Source organism: Anomaloglossus baeobatrachus, chromosome 9 (assembly GCF_048569485.1).
Source record: "Anomaloglossus baeobatrachus isolate aAnoBae1 chromosome 9, aAnoBae1.hap1, whole genome shotgun sequence".
NCBI lineage: Eukaryota > Metazoa > Chordata > Amphibia > Anura > Aromobatidae > Anomaloglossus > Anomaloglossus baeobatrachus.
Genome location: NC_134361.1, coordinates 218,241,189 through 218,259,952, shown reverse-complemented (window position 1 = coordinate 218,259,952; position 18,764 = coordinate 218,241,189). Strand labels below are relative to the sequence as shown.

At 51.8% G+C, this 18,764-nt stretch overlaps 1 protein-coding gene across 10 annotated transcripts in view; it reads left to right on the top strand.

Annotated features, from left to right (window-relative positions):
* Positions 1–8,938: 8,938 nt before the first annotated feature.
* The window catches only part of GRIN1 (glutamate ionotropic receptor NMDA type subunit 1), a 130,677-nt gene continuing 120,851 nt past the window's right edge, over positions 8,939–18,764 (top strand). For all 10 annotated transcript variants that reach the window (XM_075324520.1, XM_075324517.1, XM_075324518.1 and 7 more), the window contains exon 1: positions 8,939–9,780. In XM_075324520.1, the coding sequence (XP_075180635.1) occupies positions 9,331–9,780 (450 nt within the window). In that variant the 5' untranslated portion in view covers positions 8,939–9,330. The remainder of the gene's footprint in view (positions 9,781–18,764) is intronic.

The following is an 18,764-nucleotide window of genomic DNA, read 5'->3' as shown; positions in this document are numbered from 1 at the left end:
GCCCGAAAAGTTCCGAATAGTTGTTATTCGGGTTTCCCATAGACTTACATTGCGCATCGAATATTCGCGAATAGTCGAATAGCGGTGACCTATTCGGCAAATATTTGCGAAGCCGAATATTTGAGGTATTCGATCATCCCTACACGTGAACTCATTCCCACCACCCCATCCTTGGCCGAGCACCACCTACTGTATGTAATTAAGAGGAAGATTCCTGAGAAAAGGAAGGGAAGGACAACTCCATGGAGTGCCACGAGTACAAGGTGCAGCCCCCCCAAACGGCCACTGGTGTCTCCAACAAGTCGGCCTGTTAGCCAAGGCGTGAGGACTAGGTGATGAAGGTGGTTGTCTTCTGGGCGCGCCGCTGCAAGTGTGATGCCATGGCCTATCAGGTCGTCACAAGGTATTGTGCAATCTGCCCTTCTGTGCAATATCCACCTCCTCCTTGGTTACGGGTCCCTAACCATATGGTGTTGCCAAGAACAAGCTAATCAAAATCCTAGGAACCCTCTGCACCACACCCACCAGAAACACCAGTGAACGGCCTGAGTGGAATAGGGTCGCCCACTTGGGGGGTTGGTTAAAGGGTGGTCAGGAGTGTCAGGAGTAGGCCAGTGTAGTGTTGGAGGTGAAAGTGAGAGGAGGTCAGGAGCTGGGATCCTTGGAACTACTAGGTGGCAGACGTTGGTCTAGGCCTGGTAGGAGATGGACCCCGATCGCAGGGGATCGTGACAAGGGGCACGGACTGTCGAGGAGGACAGCCGGCGGCCTTGTGCCATCACCGGGCAGGGGCCAGGATACGACGGGGTACGTGGACCCTAGGTCAGAAAGTAGCTTCAGGTGTCCTGGCAATTTACCCGACGAGGACGGAGCCTGCAAGATCCGTTCTCCACCCGCTCCAAAATCGGGGTACTAGCGCAACGAGGGGGATAAGACTTTCCCAATACACAGTCCAGAAAATCCCAAGCGTGAACCCTGAGAGCAAGCTCCCTCAGTTAGCCATACTGGGGAGCGGGACACGATTAGTTTCACACTAAAGGGACCAACTAGAAGACAAGGTGCCAAGGCAAAGGTCACAGACTAACAGGCAACACCAACGGGCACGGGACCCAGGCGTGCTCCCCCTCAGCGGCAGCGGTGTCCAGAACTTTGGTTTACCACGGTTGTTGGTGTCAGCGTTATTGAACTGAGTGAGTACGCAATTGACCCTTACCTCCCCAACGGCACCTCCCTGTCACGATCACCGAGTCCCGTGGCATCCCCCCTACCCGTGGAGGGGTTAAACACCTGGCTGCCCACTCCATAGCCACCGGGTACTCCCAATTGCAGCGGTGGTACTCCACCTTACCACACACCAACGGGTGGCGTCACAAACTTTCCATACCATCCCTGTAAATATCCCCCTTTATTTGAGAGGTCCGGAGACCCCTCGAGCCACTGCGGATCTGGATCCGAGCAACCCGGCTGCTGGCACGGGGGCGGTACACAAGCACCACATCTATATCACATGTTTCATAAACTGATGATTGCAAATTATGAGCAGAATGTAAGGCCCAGGAGAGGCGGTGGGGCGCGCAGCTGCGTCTTACAGGCAGTGCGAAAACTCCTGCCCTCTGCAGCAAAGATGATGGGATGTACGAAGAACCGAGCAGGGGCAGACATATTATTGGGCCTGAGAAGTAAGAGGGCCATTTCTACCACTAAAGCAGGTGGGATTGTGCATCATGAGGCAGCACAGGGCTGTATATTGTTCCTGCACAGGGGCCCTTTTTGGTTTGTGTCCGCCATAGTGCTGAGATACCACTGGCGGACACACAGAAAAGTGACCCCTGTGCAATAACAATATATGGGCCCTTATCAGTCCAGTAGCTCATCCTAATGCACAATTCAACCTGTTTAAGGGTCGGTAATGGGCCCTTTACCACTTGGGCCCCTGTGCAGCTGAACAGGTTGCACCAATGATATGTCTGCCCCTGCGAGATACATATTGGAGCTGAGACAGTTTATGAGTGAAGGTGATCACTCATAAACTGTCTCTGCTCCAATATGTATCTCGCAGGGGCGGACATATCATTGGTGCAACCTGTTCAGCTGCACAGGAGCCCAAGTGGTAAAGGGCCCATTACCAACCCTTAAACAGAAGCTATGGAAACCCACTGTAATGACAGCACCCTCGAAGGGAACCTGTCGGCACGTTTCTTCATGTGGCTTTAGTAGTATGGCTGTATATTCTTTTGTCTCCTGATAAAAATGAGACCGTTTTTGTAGAGATCCTTGTGGAGACACGGGGCTCAGTGGGTGCTCTCGTCCACTAAAACCCGCCACCTTTAGAAAGACAGCGTGGCTCAGGGCTCATCCCAACTGAACGCCGGCCTCCTTAACCGTGGGCGTAACAGTACTCAGACAACACAGGGTGAGGGAACCACAATAATTAGACTTTATTGGATCCCCAAATAATTAATGGCACATAACACATAACCAGCAAAACACACAAATGTAACAGGCAACAGAGTCTCACCCTTCCGCTGGCTCACCAGGGATTTAGAATGTCCATGCCTCAGAGCTTCCAGGGCTATTTACTCTAATCCAGCAGCACCCCGCTTTTGGCGGGCACCCACCGAGAAAGGAATAATGCCAGATTTAGGAAGCTGTGTGAGGTCTGCAAAGTCTGTAACCAGGTGACTGAACTGTCCCAACCTGAGTGTCCTCCTTAGGTAGTCCTGGTATGACGTTACAATCCTGGCAGCCGGAGTCGAAATCCCTAGGCTGTGGATATTGTCTCCAACCGGAACCGGAGTCCCTAGATTGAAGCTATAAGATATCCTGATCCTCTAGTCAGCTCCAAAGAGCTTAGACTGGATCCATCAGCATCCATCAACCTTCATCAACCCTGGTGGCTTAAAGAAGTCCCTTTTATAGCCATAACCTTCCCTTAGGATACACTGCGTCCTCATCGATTGGTTGGACAAGATTGCTTCTCCCATTGGATGAATTTCAAGCTGCATGGATAATGTTCATTTAAATGATGTGCATAGAAAGACTCAGTATATCTACATGGAGTCGGCAAGTCACCGACTAGACAATGGCTACTAAGGTAATTACATTATCAATACACAACTACAATACAATGGTTACTGGAAATGTCTGGAGAACAATATGTCTGGCTTTCAGTGGCCAACACAATTACATTGAGTCAACAAGAGTCTTGTAAAAACAATGAGGGACTTCTCCCCCGTCTATAGACAATCTATCATGCTGTCTGGCTGGATTTTAAGAAACTTTAACCCATGAGAGTCCATGTCGTCACAATCCTCTTTGGCAGTCATGAGAAATCTAGCATGGTAGCCATATGCAAATGAAGCTGGAAGTGCACAAGGGGCGTGTCAATGCACTTGGAAGAAGTAGCTTAAAGGGGGTGTTTACTATCCAGACAACTCCTTCTCAATTGCCATATTCTCCCATATAAAAAGACACCAGCCTATACTGACCTCTGGGGCTTGTGTGATGTTTGGCCATGTGACCGCTGCAGGCAATCAGCCGTTGCTTTAGTCTGACTTCTATAGGATGTAACTGACATGTGGAGAGGGTGAGAGATCAGCAGCAGCTCTGACTTCCACCAGGTATCAAGTCTGAAAGAAGTGAGAGTAAAGCAGCCGCTGATTGTCTGCAGGGGTCACATGGCCTAACAAAGTCACACAATGTTGTGACCCAATGTCATAGGAATGGCGCCTGCCCCGCAGGTGAGGTATAGGTATAGGTATAGGTTAAAGGTATAGGTTATAGGTATAGGTTATTTGGAATATAGCAGCTGAGAAGGGATCGTCTGAGTAGTGGACAACCCCTTTAAGTGCATTGACACACCCCCTGTGCACTTCCAGTCTGATTTCCATACGGTTTTTACACACGATTTCTCGGGACCGCCACATCAGATCTGTACATGAAAGGTATCATTACTGGGGGAGATGCGCCTCTACCATTATATGGCTACACGAAACTGCAGGCCGGTGTGACAGCAGCTCAGGGAGGGTCTGCCAGGAGACGGCAGCTCCAAGTTATAAATAATACCGCCACACCGTTATACTCTATCATTTGCTCCTATTGTTCTAAGCAGCTGGTTTCCATGGCAACTGATCAGTGAGACTTTTAGCTGAGAAATAGTGTGTGCAGCCGCTGTAGAGAGGGCGTTGTGACATGTAGCGGCAGGAAGGAGCGACATTCATATATATATATATATATATATATATATATTTATATATATATATATATATATACATGTGCACTAAGAATGGAGCAGGAGCACAGTGGAGATTGTGTGGCTCTGCTCTTTCATTCTGACCAGGGCTGAAGGAAGTGACAGGTGACAGGCGCTTGTTAACGGAGGTGGACGGCCATCAACCATAAACTGCTCTGAAACCTCCACCCAAAAACACACCTGGGGGGTGGCGAGGGGGGGCTGCAGCTGCACTAGCCACGACACCCCCATACACAGTATCCCCATAACAGTGATAGCCACAGCACCCCCATACAGACACAGCACCCCCATACAGACACAGTACCCCCATACAGACACAGCACCCCCATACAGACATAGTACCCCCATACAGACACAGTATCCCCATACAGACACAGCACCCCCATACAGACACAGTATCCCCATACAGACACAGTATCCCCATACAGACACAGCACCCTCATACAGATACAGTACCCCCATACAGATACAGTATCCCCATACAGACACAGTCTCCCCATACAGACACAGCACCCCCATACAGACATAGTACCCCCATACAGACACAGTATCCCCATACAGACACAGTCTCCCCATACAGACACAGTATCCCCATACAGACACAGTATCCCCATACAGACACAGCACCCTCATACAGATACAGTACCCCCATACAGATACAGTATCCCCATACAGACACAGTATCCCCATACAGACACAGTATCCCCATACAGACACAGTCTCCCCATACAGACACAGTATCCCCATACAGACACAGTATCCCCATACAGACACAGCACCCTCATACAGATACAGTACCCCCATACAGATACAGTACCCCCATACAGACACAGCACCCCCATACAGACACAGCACCCGCATACAGACACAGTACCCCCATACAGACACAGTACCCCCATACAGACACAGCACCCCCATACAGACACAGTATCCCCATACACACACAGTATCCCCATACAGACACAGCACCCTCATACAGACACAGTACCCCCATACAGATACAGTATCCCCATACAGACACAGCACCCCCATACAGATACAGTATCCCCATACAGACACAGCACCCTCATACAGACACAGCACCCTCATACAGACACAGCACCCCCATACAGACACAGTATCCCCATACAGACACAGCACCCTCATACAGACACAGCACCCCCATACAGACACAGTATCCCCATACAGACACAGCACCCCATACAGACACAGTATCCCCATACAGACACAGTATCCCCATAAAGACACAGCACCCTCATACAGACACAGCGCCCTCATACAGACACAGTATCTCCATACAGACACAGTATCCCCATAAAGACACAGCACCCTCATACAGACACAGCACCCTCATACAGACACAGCACCCCATACAGACACAGTATCCCCATACAGACACAGTATCCCCATAAAGACACAGCACCCTCATACAGACACAGTATCTCCATAAGAGTGATACTACCGCACCCCCATAAAGACACAGTATCCCCATACAGACACAGTACCCCCATATAGACACAGCACCCTCATACAGACACAGTGCCCTCATACAGACACAGTATCTCCATAACAGTGATACTACCGCACCCCCATAAAGACACAGTATCCCCATTAGGGGGGGAAACCACGGCACCACAATAAAGACACAGTATCCCCATACTGTGATACCACAGCACCCCCATACAGACAAAGTATCTTCATACTGTGATACCACAACACCCCCATACAGACAAAGTATCTTCATACTGTGATACCAAAACACCCCCATACAGACACAGTATCCCCATAACAGTGACAGCACTGGAACCCCTATAAAGACACAGTATACAGGGACCCATAGTTCCCACATAACAATGGCCAGTGTTGATGTTTTGTATGTTGTATATTTTAAAGATTTACTAATAAATTATGTGATTTTAGGAGTTTTTGCTCTAGGTAATTCTAGCTGCACAATCCAGGGCTTTTTCTCCATCCAGCACACACTGTCTGTCCTCCTCTGTAATTCTAGCTGTGCTTTTTCTCCATCCAGCACACACTGTCTGTCCGCTGTATTTCTAGCTGTGCTTTTTCTCCATCCAGCACACACTGTCTGTCCTCTGTAATTCTAGCTGGGCTTTTTCTCCATACAGTACACACTGTCTGTCCTCTGTAATTCTAGCTGGGCTTTTTCTCCATCCAGCACACACTGTCTGTCCTCTGTAATTCTAGCTGGGCTTCCTCTCCATCCAGCACACACTGTCTGTCCTCTGTAATTCTAGCTGGGCTTTTTCTCCATCCAGCACACACTGTCTGTCCTCTGTAATTTTAGCTGGGCTTTTTCTCCATCCAGCACACACTGTCTGTTCTCTGTAATTCTAGCTGGGCTTTTTCTCCATCCAGCACACACTGTCTGTCCTCTGTAATTCTAGCTGGGCTTTTTCTCCATCCAGCACACACTGTCTGTCCTCTGTAATTCTAGCTGGGCTTTTTCTCCATCCTGCACACACTGTCTGTCCTCTGTAATTCTAGCTGGGCTTTTTCTCCATCCAGCACACACTGTCTGTCCTCTGTAATTCTAGCTGGGCTTTTTCTCCATGCAGCACACACTGTCTGTCCTCTGTAGTTCTAGCTGGGCTTTTTCTCCATCCAGCACACACTGTCTGTCCTCTGTAATTCTAGCTGGGCTTTTTCTCCATCCAGCACACACTGTCTGTCCTCTGTAGTTCTAGCTGGGCTTTTTCTCCATCCAGCACACACTGTCTGTCCTCTGTAATTCTAGCTGGGCTTCCTCTCCATCTAGCACACACTGTCTGTCCTCCTCTGTAATTCTAGCGGGGCTTCATCTCCTCCAGCACACACTGTCTGTCCTCTGTAATTCTAGCTGGGCTTTTTCTCCATCCAGCACACACTGTCTGTCCTCTAATTCTAGCGGAGCTTTTTCTCCATCCAGCACACACTGTCTGTCCTCTGTAATTATAGCTGGGCTTCCTCTCCATCCAGCACACACTGTCTGTCCTCTGTAATTCTAGCTGGGCTTTTTCTCCATCCAGCACACACTGTCTGTCCTCCTCTGTAATTCTAGCTGGGCTTTTTCTCCATCCAGCACACACTGTCTGTCCTCTGTAATTCTAGATGGGCTTGTTCTCCATCTAGCACACACTGTCTGTCCTCCTCTGTAATTCTAGATGGGCTTCCTCTCCTCCAGCACACACTGTCTGTCCTCTGTAATTCTAGCTGGGCTTTTTCTCCATCCAGCACACACTGTCTGTCCTCTAATTCTAGCTGGGCTTTTTCCCCATCCAGCCCACACTGTCTGTCCTCTGTAATTCTAGCTGGGCTTTTTCTCCATCCAGCACACACTGTCTGTCCTCTAATTCTAGCTGGGCTTTTTCTCCATCCAGCACAAACTGTCTGTCCTCTGTAATTCTAGCTGGGCTTTTTCTCAATCCAGCACACACTGTCTGTCCTCTGTAATTCTAGCTGGGCTTTTTCTCCATCCAGCACACACTGTCTGTCCTCTGTAGTTCTAGCTGGGCTTCCTCTCCTCCAGCACACACTGTCTGTCCTCTGTAATTCTAGCTGGGCTTCCTCTCCATCCAGCACACACTGTCTGTCCTCTAATTCTAGCTGGGCTTCCTCTCCTCCAGCACACACTGTCTGTCCTCTGTAATTCTAGCTGGGCTTTTTCTCCATCTAGCACACACTGTCTGTCCTTTGTAATTCTAGCTGGGCTTTTTCTCCATCCAGCACACACTGTCTGTCCTCTGTAATTCTAACTGGGCTTTTTCTCCATCCTGCACACACTGTATGTCCTCTGTAATTCTAGCTGGGCTTTTTCTCCATCCAGCACACACTGTCTGTCCTCTAATTCTAGCTGGGCTTTTTCTCCATCTAGCACACACTGTCTGTCCTTTGTAATTCTAGCTGGGCTTTTTCTCCATCCAGCACACACTGTCTGTCCTCTGTAATTCTAACTGGGCTTTTTCTCCATCCTGCACACACTGTATGTCCTCTGTAATTCTAGCTGGGCTTTTTCTCCATCCAGCACACACTGTCTGTCCTCTAATTCTAGCTGGGCTTTTTCTCCATCCAGCACACACTGTCTGTCCTCTGTAATTCTAGCTGGGCTTTTTCTCAATCCAGCACACACTGTCTGTCCTCTGTAATTCTAGCTGGGCTTTTTCTCCATCCAGCACACACTGTCTGTCCTCTGTAGTTCTAGCTGGGCTTTTTCTCCATCCTGCACACACTGTCTGTCCTCTGTAATTCTAGCTGGGCTTCCTCTCCTCCAGCACACACTGTCTGTCCTCCTCTTCCTCTCCATAGCATCGCTTGTGTTATTATGATCCTCAGTGCTGTCCTCTATTTCTGGTGGGATTCAGCCAGTGCTCTTTGCACCTCTCTGTCCAGTCCATACTCTATATATCCTCTATATACTCAGCTGCCCATCATGTCAGGGGATAAATGCACAGATTGCACAGACACTATATAGACCTGCTCCAGCCCCCCAGGGCCATTCTTAGGGGTCAGCATCCTTAGTCCTGTGGGGAGGGGGGAGTCGCTGACACTTGCCCCAATTACCTATTCACCCGCGTATTCTGGACTGAGTACACAATGGTGCATGCAGTGCAGCTGGTGCACAGGGGGTTAATGTGGCAGCGGGTCTGTGGGTGGGCTTGTTATTTGGGAGAGACCCCCTCCTCCATTGGTGGAGACTGTCACTGCAGAGGAGACAGGGAATGAGCCGCAGCTCTCATTTCAGCACCAAGGACAGCAGCAGCCGGCAGCCCCTCCATCTGACAGAGGTCTTCTGCTCCCACCCTCACGTCCATCACTGATCATCATCACCCCTAACATCATCTCCACCTCCCACCATACACCCCCCCAATATCATCTCCACCTCCCACCATACACCCCCCCAATATCATCTCTACCTCTGAGCACCAAGTCCATGCCACCCATCTGTGGACCTGACCACTGACTCCATCTACTCCAGCATCTCCACATCCCACCATCCTCAGACACACCTGAGATCTCAGGAGATCTGGAAGAGGAGTGACCAAGCTTGATCCAGACGTCCACCTAGAGAACCTTTATGCATGGTCTCCTCTCCTCTGAATGATCCAGACCTCGGATCCTCATTGACTACCATTCCTCCACCCACAGCCCACCCCTCCATCTTGCAGAAAATCCAGGTTTCTCCCAGACTGTGGCGTCTCGGCTTCACCCTGTTTGGAGCTGGGGAGCCCCCCAAATACAGGACGTTGGCTCAGCCGGGGTGCGCGGAACCCATGGACAGGATGCGCCTCTTCCTTCTGGCCGTTCTCTTCTTGTTCTCCTTCGCTAGAGCCGGGTGCGACCCCAAAATCGTGAATATCGGGGCGGTCCTGAGCACCAAAAAGCACGAACAGATTTTTAGGGAGGCGGTGAACCAAGCCAACAAGAGACATGGCACCTGGAAGATCCAACTCAATGCCACCTCAGTCACCCACAGACCCAATGCCATCCAGATGGCACTGTCTGTATGTGAGGACCTCATCTCCAGCCAGGTAAATGTGGGCAGAGATGGCCAGGGAAAGGCCACTGGGCGACCTCCAGCCTGCTGCATGCCATCCCACCATGCATGTGATGATCGTGGGCATCAGATCAGTGGAGACAATGGCGTACCAGCCTCTGTGGGCATGAGCGAATGCATGGCATCATCAGGACAGGGGGGCAGGGGGCAGATCTGTGGCACAGGGTCATCTGTCACCAGGAGATCGATCATCTCCAGAAATGATCCAATATTTACTGGGAATGTAACACGTGTGGGCTGAGATGCAGTGTATCCACAGCAGGTACATCAGGTCTATAGGATGCACTGTATCTACATCAGGTCTATAGGATACAATGTATCTACATCAGGTCTATAGGATACAATGTATCCACAGCAGGTACATCAGGTCTATAGGATGCACTGTATCTACATCAGGTCTATAGGATACAATGTATCTGCATCAGGTCTATAGGATGCAATGTATCCACAGCAGGTCTATAGGATGCAATGTATCTACATCAGGTCTATAGGATGCAATGTATCTGCATCAGGTCTATAGGATACAATGTATCCACAGCAGGTAGATCAGCTCTATTGGATGCAATGTATCCACAGCAGGTATATCAGGTCTATAGGATGCAGTGTATCCACAGCAGGTACATCAGCTCTATTGGATGCAATGTATCCATATCAGGTATATCAGTTCTGTAGGATGCAATGTATCTACATCAGGTCTATAGGATGCAAGGTATCCACATCAGGTCTATAGGATACAATGTATCCACAGCAGGTATATCAGGTCTATAGGATGCAATGTATCCACATCAGGTCTATAGGATGCAATGTACCCACAGCAGGTATATCAGGTCTATAGGATGCAATGTACCCACAGCAGGTCTATAGGATACAATGTACCCACAGCAGGTATATCAGGTCTATAGGATGCAATGTACCCACAGCAGGTATATCAGGTCTATAGGATGCAATGTATCTACATCAGGTCTATAAGATGCAATGTATCCATATCAGGTCTATAGGATGCAATGTATCCACAGCAGGTACATCAGGTCTATAGGATACAATGTATCTACATCAGGTCTATAGGATGCAATGTATCCATATCAGGTCTATAGGATGCAATGTATCCACAGCAGGTACATAAGGTCTATAGGATGCAATGTATCCACAGCAGGTATATCAGGTCTATAGTATGCAATGTATCTACATCAGGTCTATAGGATGCAAGGTATCCACAGCAGGTATATCACGTCTATAGGATGCAATGTATCCATATCAGACATATCAGGTCTATATAATGCAATGTATCCACAGCAGGTATATCAGGTCTATAGGATGCAATGTATCCACATCAGGTCTATAGGATACAATGTATCCACAGCAGGTATATAAGTTCTGTAGGATGCAATGTATCCATATCAGACATATCAGGTCTATATAATGCAATGTATCCACAGCAGGTATATCAGGTCTATAGGATGCAATGTTTCCACATCAGGTCTATAGGATACAATGTATCCAAAGCAGGTATATCAGTTCTGTAGGTTGCAATGTATCCATATCAGACATATCAGGTCTATATAATGCAATGTATCCACAGCAGGTATATCAGGTCTATAGGATGCAATGTATCCACATCAGGTCTATAGGATACAATGTATCCACAGCAGGTATATCAGGTCTATAGGATGCAATGTATCTACATCGGTATATCAAGATAGGATGCACTGTATCCACATCAGGTCTATAGGATACAATGTATCTACATTACTCATATCAGGTCTATAGAATACAATGGATATACATCAGGCATATCAGGTCTATAGGATACAATATATCCCCATCAGGCATATCAGGTCTATAGTATACAATGTATCCACAGCAGGTATATCAGGTCTATATGATTCGATGATTCTACATCAGGTATATGAGGTCTATAGGATACAATGTACCCACATCAAGTATATAATCTATCCTGTATATACCACACATCACATACATGTATATTTGGACTATCCTGTATAAACCACACATCACATACATGTATATCTGGACTATGCTCTCTATACCACACATCACATACATGTATTCCTGGGCTATGCTCTCTATACCACATACATGTATATCTGGACTATCCTCTATATACCACACATCACATACATGTATTCCTGGGCTATGCTCTATATACCAAACATCCCATACATGTATATCTGGACTATCCTCTATATAGCACACATCATATACATGTATATCTGGACTATCCTCTATATACCACACATCATATACATGTATATCTGGACTATCCTCTATATACCACACATCATATACATGTATATCTGGACTATCCTCTATATACCACACATCATATACATGTATATCTGGACTATCCTCTATATACCACACATTATATATATGTGTATTTGGACTATCGTCTGTAGAACGCACATCACATACATGTATATCTGGACTATCCTCTATATACAACACATCATATATATGTGTATTTGGACTATGCTCTATATACCACACATCATAAAGATGTATATCTGGACTATCCTCTATATACCACACATCACATACATGTATCTGGACTATCCTCTATATACCACACATCATATACATGTATCTGGACTATCCTCTATATACCACACATCATATACATGTATCTGGACTATCCTCTATATACCACACATCACATACATGTATCTGGACTATCCTCTATATACCACACATCATATACATGTATCTGGACTATCGTCTGTAGAACGCATATCACATGAACAGCTCTTATGTAATCACACCAAGACCATCCCGGCAAGTGAACGGTTAATTCCTGCCTGTGCATAACTCTGCACCCCCTCCCCACTGCCATCCATAGATCTTGTGAGGCTGAACCCCGGTAGCTTGTATGCCTGCAGACTGAACTGGAACTACAACCCCCAGCATGTCCTGACAGTGTGCCCCCCACCTGTGCGCCGTGTACACACCGCCCTCCCTCTCTGTGAGTTGCCTCAATGAATCCCAATGAAGCTCCAGAATCCGCATTGCAGCAGCTGTCACCGGCCCGAGCCCCGGATCCGGCACCGATCGGCGCTCAGCGGCGGCATTGTCTGCGCCCCGGGGCCGCGGCTCTCTCCGTGTACGACGCGATTTCCCGGAGCGATCAGCAGCATCATCTGTTTCCCCAAAGACAGTGATCATTTGTCGCTCGTTCGTTTCCTTCTAGGGTGAAAGACGCAGAATAAATTTGACCTGCGACATATGTTGTTTGGTTCTGTATTTTCTCCATCTCTCTGCCTGTCTTGGTGCAGGGGATAGGACCACCAGGAGAGGGTGTCATTATATAAGGAAAAGAGAATGGAAGGGTCACAAGATTGATAGTGGAAGGAAGAGGATCTCTACAGCAGTGCAGAGTATTTCAGGAGTGGACTGTGCTGCTCTTGTGGGGGGCATTGATCTGCCCCTGCCCTGGCTGGGTCTGCCCTGCCTCTGACCTGCTCCTGCCCTACTTGCCCCTGCCCCTGTCCTGACCTGTCCTAGCCCCTGCCCATGTTCTGCCACTGTATTGACCTGTCCCAGTCTCTGCCCTGTTCCTGCCCTGTCCTGCTCCTTCCCTGCCCATGTCCTGCCCCTGTTTTGCCCCAGCACTGCCCTTGTCCTGACTCTGTCCCTGTCCTGCCCCTGCCTTGCTCCTGCTCTGCTCCTGTCCTGCCCCTATCCTGCCTCTATCCTGCCCCTTCCCTATCCCTGCCTCTGCCCTAGCCCCTTCCCTGTTCCTGCCACCTGCCCTGCCCCGATCCTGCCTCTGTCTTGCCCCTTCCCTCTCCTGCCCCTGGTCCTGCCCCTGTCCTGCTCCTGCCACTATCCTGCCCCTGCCTCTGTCCTGCCCCTCCCCTGCCCTGCTCCTGTCCTGCCCCTGCCCTGTTCCTGCCTCTGCCCCTGCCTCTGTCCTGCCCCACCTGTCCTGCCCCTGCCTCTGTCCTGCCCCAACTCTGTCCTGCCTCTGTCCTGCACCTCCCCTGCCTCTGTCCTGCCCCTGCCTCTGTCCTGCCCCTCCCCTGCTCCTGTCCTGCCTCTGCCTCTGTCCTGCCCCTCCCCTGAATCTGTCCTGCCCCTCCCCTCCCCTGCCTCTGTCCTGCCCCTGCCTCTGTCCTGCCCTGCCTCTGTCCTGCCTCTGTCCTGCCCCTGCCTCTGTCCTGCACCTCCCCTGCTTCTGTCCTGCCCCTGCCTCTGTCCTGCCCCTCCCCTGCTCTTGTCCTGCCCTGTTCCTGCCTCTGTCCTGCCCCTGCCTCTGTCCTGCCCCTCCGCTGCCTCTGTCCTGCCTCTGTCCTGCCCCTGCCTCTGTCCTGCCCCTCCCCTGCCCTGCCTCTGTCCTGCCCCTGCCTCTGTCCTGCCCCTCCCCTGCCCTGTTCCTGCCTCTGTCCTGCCCCTGCCTCTGTCCTGCCCCACCCCTCCCCTGCCTCTGCCCCTCCTATGTCCTGCCCCTGCCCTGTTCCTGCCCCTGCCCTGCTCCCGCCTCTGTCCTGCCCCTCCCCTGCCCTGTTCCTGCCTCTGTCCTGCCCCTGCCTCTGTCCTGCCCCTGCCTTTGTCCTGCCCCTCCCCTGTCTCTGCCCCTCCCATGTCCTGCCCCTGCCCTGTTCCTGCCCCTGTCCTGCCCCTGCCTCTGTCCTGCCCCTCCCCTGCTCTTGTCCTGCCCTGTTCCTGCCTCTGTCCTGCCCCTGCCTCTGTCCTGCCCCTCCGCTGCCTCTGTCCTGCCTCTGTCCTGCCCCTGCCTCTGTCCTGCCCCTCCCCTGCCCTGCCTCTGTCCTGCCCCTGCCTCTGTCCTGCCCCTCCCCTGCCCTGTTCCTGCCTCTGTCCTGCCCCTGCCTCTGTCCTGCCCCGCCCCTCCCCTGCCTCTGCCCCTCCTATGTCCTGCCCCTGCCCTGTTCCTGCCCCTGCCCTGCTCCCGCCTCTGTCCTGCCCCTCCCCTGCCCTGTTCCTGCCTCTGTCCTGCCCCTGCCTCTGTCCTGCCCCTGCCTTTGTCCTGCCCCTCCCCTGTCTCTGCCCCTCCCATGTCCTGCCCCTGCCCTGTTCCTGCCCCTGCCCTGTTCCCGCCTCTGTCCTGCCCCTCCCCTGCCTCTGTCCTGCCCCTCCCCTGCCTCTGTCCCTCCCATGTCCTGCCCCTCCTCTGCCCCTCCCCTACCTTGTTCCCGCCTCTGTCCTGCCCCTCTCCTGCCCTGCCTCTGTCCTGCCCCTCCCCTGCCTCTGTCCTGCCCCTCCCCTGCCTCTGCCCCTCCCATATCCTGCCCCTCCCCTGCCCTGCCCTGTTCCTGCCTCTGTCCTGCCCCTCCCCTGCCCTGCCTCTGTCCTGCCCCTGCCTCTGTCCTGCCCCTGCCTCTGTCCTGCCCCTCCCCTGCCTCTGTCCTGCCCCTGCCCTGCCCTGCCCCTGCCTCTGTCCTGCCCCTCCCCTGCCCTGTTCCTGCCTTTGTCTTGCCGCTGCCTCTGTCCTGCCCCTGCCTCTGTCCTGCCCCTCTCCTGCCCTGCCTCTGTCCTGCCCCTGCCTCTGTCCTGCCCCTCCCCTGCCCTGCCTCTGTCCTGCCCCTCCCCTGCCCTGCCTCTGTTCTGCCCCTCCCATGCTCTGCCCCTCCCCTGCCTTGCCTCTGTCCTGCCCCTCCCCTGCCCTGCCTCTGTCGTGCCCCTGCCCTGCCTCCGTCCTGCCCTGCCTCTGTCCTGCCCCTGCCCTGCCTCTGTCCTTCCCCTCCCCTGCCTCTGTCCTGCCCCTGCCCTGCCTCTGTCCTGCCCCTCCCCTGCCCTGCCTCTGTCCTGCCCCTGCCTCTGTCCTGCACCTGTCCTGCCCCTGCCCTGCTTCTGTCCTGCCTCTGTCCTGCCCCTGCCTCTGTCCTGCCCCTGTCCTGCCCCTGCCCAGCGGCTGCACTATGATGATGTCAGTGAGAAAAGGGCACATGACGATGATGGATGTTCCTTTAAATAGCGATTAATGACTGACTGGTAAAATGTGATTGTTTCAATTTATCGTCAGTAAATTTGCTTCCTAATCAAAACCAGTCAATTGTCTTCCCAGATCCCCGGGCGCCCATTAGAGATTTCTGGCAGGAAGCGCTGAGAGTGCGGTACATGAAATGCCCCTCCCCTGCCCTGCTCCTGTCCTGCCCCTGCCTCTGTCCTGCCCCTCCCCTGAATCTGTCCTGCCCCTCCCCTCCCCTGCCTCTGTCCTGCCCCTGCCTCTGTCCTGCCCTGCCTCTGTCCTGCCTCTGTCCTGCCCCTGCCTCTGTCCTGCACCTCCCCTGCTTCTGTCCTGCCCCTGCCCTGCCCCTCCCCTGCTCCTGTCCTGCCCTGTTCCTGCCTCTGTCCTGCCCCTGCCTCTGTCCTGCCCCTCCGCTGCCTCTGTCCTGCCTCTGTCCTGCCCCTGCCTCTGTCCTGCCCCTCCCCTGCCCTGTTCCTGCCTCTGTCCTGCCCCTGCCTCTGTCCTGCCCCTGCCTCTGTCCTGCCCCACCCCTGCCTCTGCCCCTCCCATGTCCTGCCCCTGCCCTGTTCCTGCCCCTGCCCTGTTCCCGCCTCTGTCCTGCCCCTCCCCTGCCTCTGTCCTGCCCCTGCCCTGCCTCTGTCCTGCCCCTCCCCTGCCCTGCCTCTGTCCTGCCCTGCCTCTGTCCTGCCCCTCCCCTGCCCTGCCTCTGTCCTGCCCCTGCCTCTGTCCTGCCCCTGCCTCTGTCCTGCCCCTCCCCTGCCTCTGTCCTGCCCCTCCCCTGCCCTGCCCCTGTCCTGCCCCTGCCCTGCCTCTGTCCTGCCTCTGTCCTGCCTCTGCCTCTGTCCTGCCCCTCCCCTGCCTCTGTCCTGCCCCTGCCCTGCCTCTGTCCTGCCCCTCCCCTGCCCCTGCCTCTGTCCTGCCCCTGCCTCTGTCCTGCCCCTGCCTCTGTCCTGCCCCTGTCCTGCCCCTGCCTCTGTCCTGCCCCTGTCCTGCCCCTGCCTATGTCCTGCCTCTGTCCTGCCCCTGCCTCTGTCCTGCCCCTGTCCTGCCCCTGCCCAGCGGCTGCACTATGATGATGTCAGTGAGAAAAGGGCACATGACGATGATGGATGTTCCTTTAAATAGCGATTAATGACTGACTGGTAAAATGTGATTGTTTCAATTTATCGTCAGTAAATTTGCTTCCTAATCAAAACCAGTCAATTGTCTTCCCAGATCCCCGGGCGTCCATTAGAGATTTCTGGCAGGAAGCGCTGAGAGTGCAGTACATGAAATGCCGCTATGTGGTGGACTGGCAGAACTCCAGCCACTGAGGAGAATACCACAGTGCCACTGATATGGGGGCACCAGGGGCCGTCTCATCACCTCTGTATTTAAAGGGTCGGGCTCTCACCTGTGGCTCAGACATCCAGGAGCTAGATCTGTACATCTCTCTATATACATCAGAGATGGTGTTCTGGAGTGGGGGGTGCAGGTAGGGGGGGATCCACCGCTAGTTGTGGCCCCCTCATTGTGCCAGCCGATGCTATTGGAGAAGGTTATGTTTGGCTCCAGTGATTTATTTATTTCAACAAATTATTTAATCTTTCCCCTATTTTGTGATGGCTGATTCATTCGAGCGACGTGGCTGAAATCCCAGATTACTTCAGAGGTTCATCAATGGTCTAATGGCAAAATTTGGACCTGGGGCCCCACCTGAGGTATGGGCCCTTGTAGCGTTATAACTCCTATAAAGGCATAATGTAATAATATTCCCCATCCTATACTAATGTCTTCCATCCTAGGCCCTTTCCTACTATAATGTCCCCCATACTGGACCCCTTGCTGTAATAATGTCCCTCCTCTTGACCCCTTCCTATAAATATGTACCCCATCATGGGCCCCTTCTTGTAATAAAGTTCTCCATCTGGTGTCCAACGTGTAATAATGCCCCCCATCCTGGGCTGCATCCTGTTTTAAGTGTCCCCAATTTTTGGCCCCTTTTTACAATAATGTATCCATCCTGGGCCCCTTCCTATAATAATGTCCCTATGCTGGCCTTGCTCCTATAAGAAATGTCCCCCATCCTGGGCCCTTTCCTATAAGAAATGTCCCCCATTCTTGGCCCCATCCTACAATAATGTTCCCATCCTGGGCCCCTTCCTATAATAATGTCCCTATCCTGAGCCTGCTCCTATAAGAAATGTCCCCACCCTGGGCCCCTTCCTGTAATAATGTCCTTATCTTGAGCCTGCTCCTATAAGAAATGTCCCCACCCTGGGCCCCTTCCTATAATAATGTCCCTATCTTGAGCCTGCTCCTATAAGAAATGTCCCCACCCTGGGCCCTTTCCTATAATAATGTCCCTATCTTGAGCCTGCTCCTATAAGAAATGTCCCCACCCTGGGCCCCTTCCTATAATAATGTCCCTATGCTGGGCTTGCTCCCATAAGAAATGTCCCCCATCCTAGGCCCTTTCCTATGAGAAATATCCCCCATCCTTGGCCCTGTCCTACAATAATGTTCCCATCCTGGGCCCCTTCCTATAATAATGTCCCTATCCTGAGCCTGCTCCTATAAGAAATGTCCACCATCTAGGGCCCCTTCCTATAACAATGGCCCTTATCCTGGGCCTGCTCCTATAAGAAATGTCACCCATCCTGGCTCCTTCCTATAATAATGTCCCCCCATTCTGGGCCCCTTCCAGAAGAAATGTCTCCCATGCTTGGCCACTTCCTACAATAATGTCCCCATCCTGGGCCCCTTCCTATAATAATGTCCCTATCCTGGGCCTGCTCCTATAAGAAATGTTTCTATCCTAGGCCCCTTCCTATAAGAAATGTCCCCCATCTCAGTCCCCTTCCTATAATAATGTTCACCCATCCTGGGCCCCTTCCTATAATAATGTCCCCCGTCCTGGATGTCACATGGAGGTTTTTACTAACTTCTCCAATGGCCATGTTTGAGGTCTGTAATCAGCGCACTTTGACTCGGGCGTTGACCAACAACAGATTGGTAGTTCTTAGGCAGGCTAG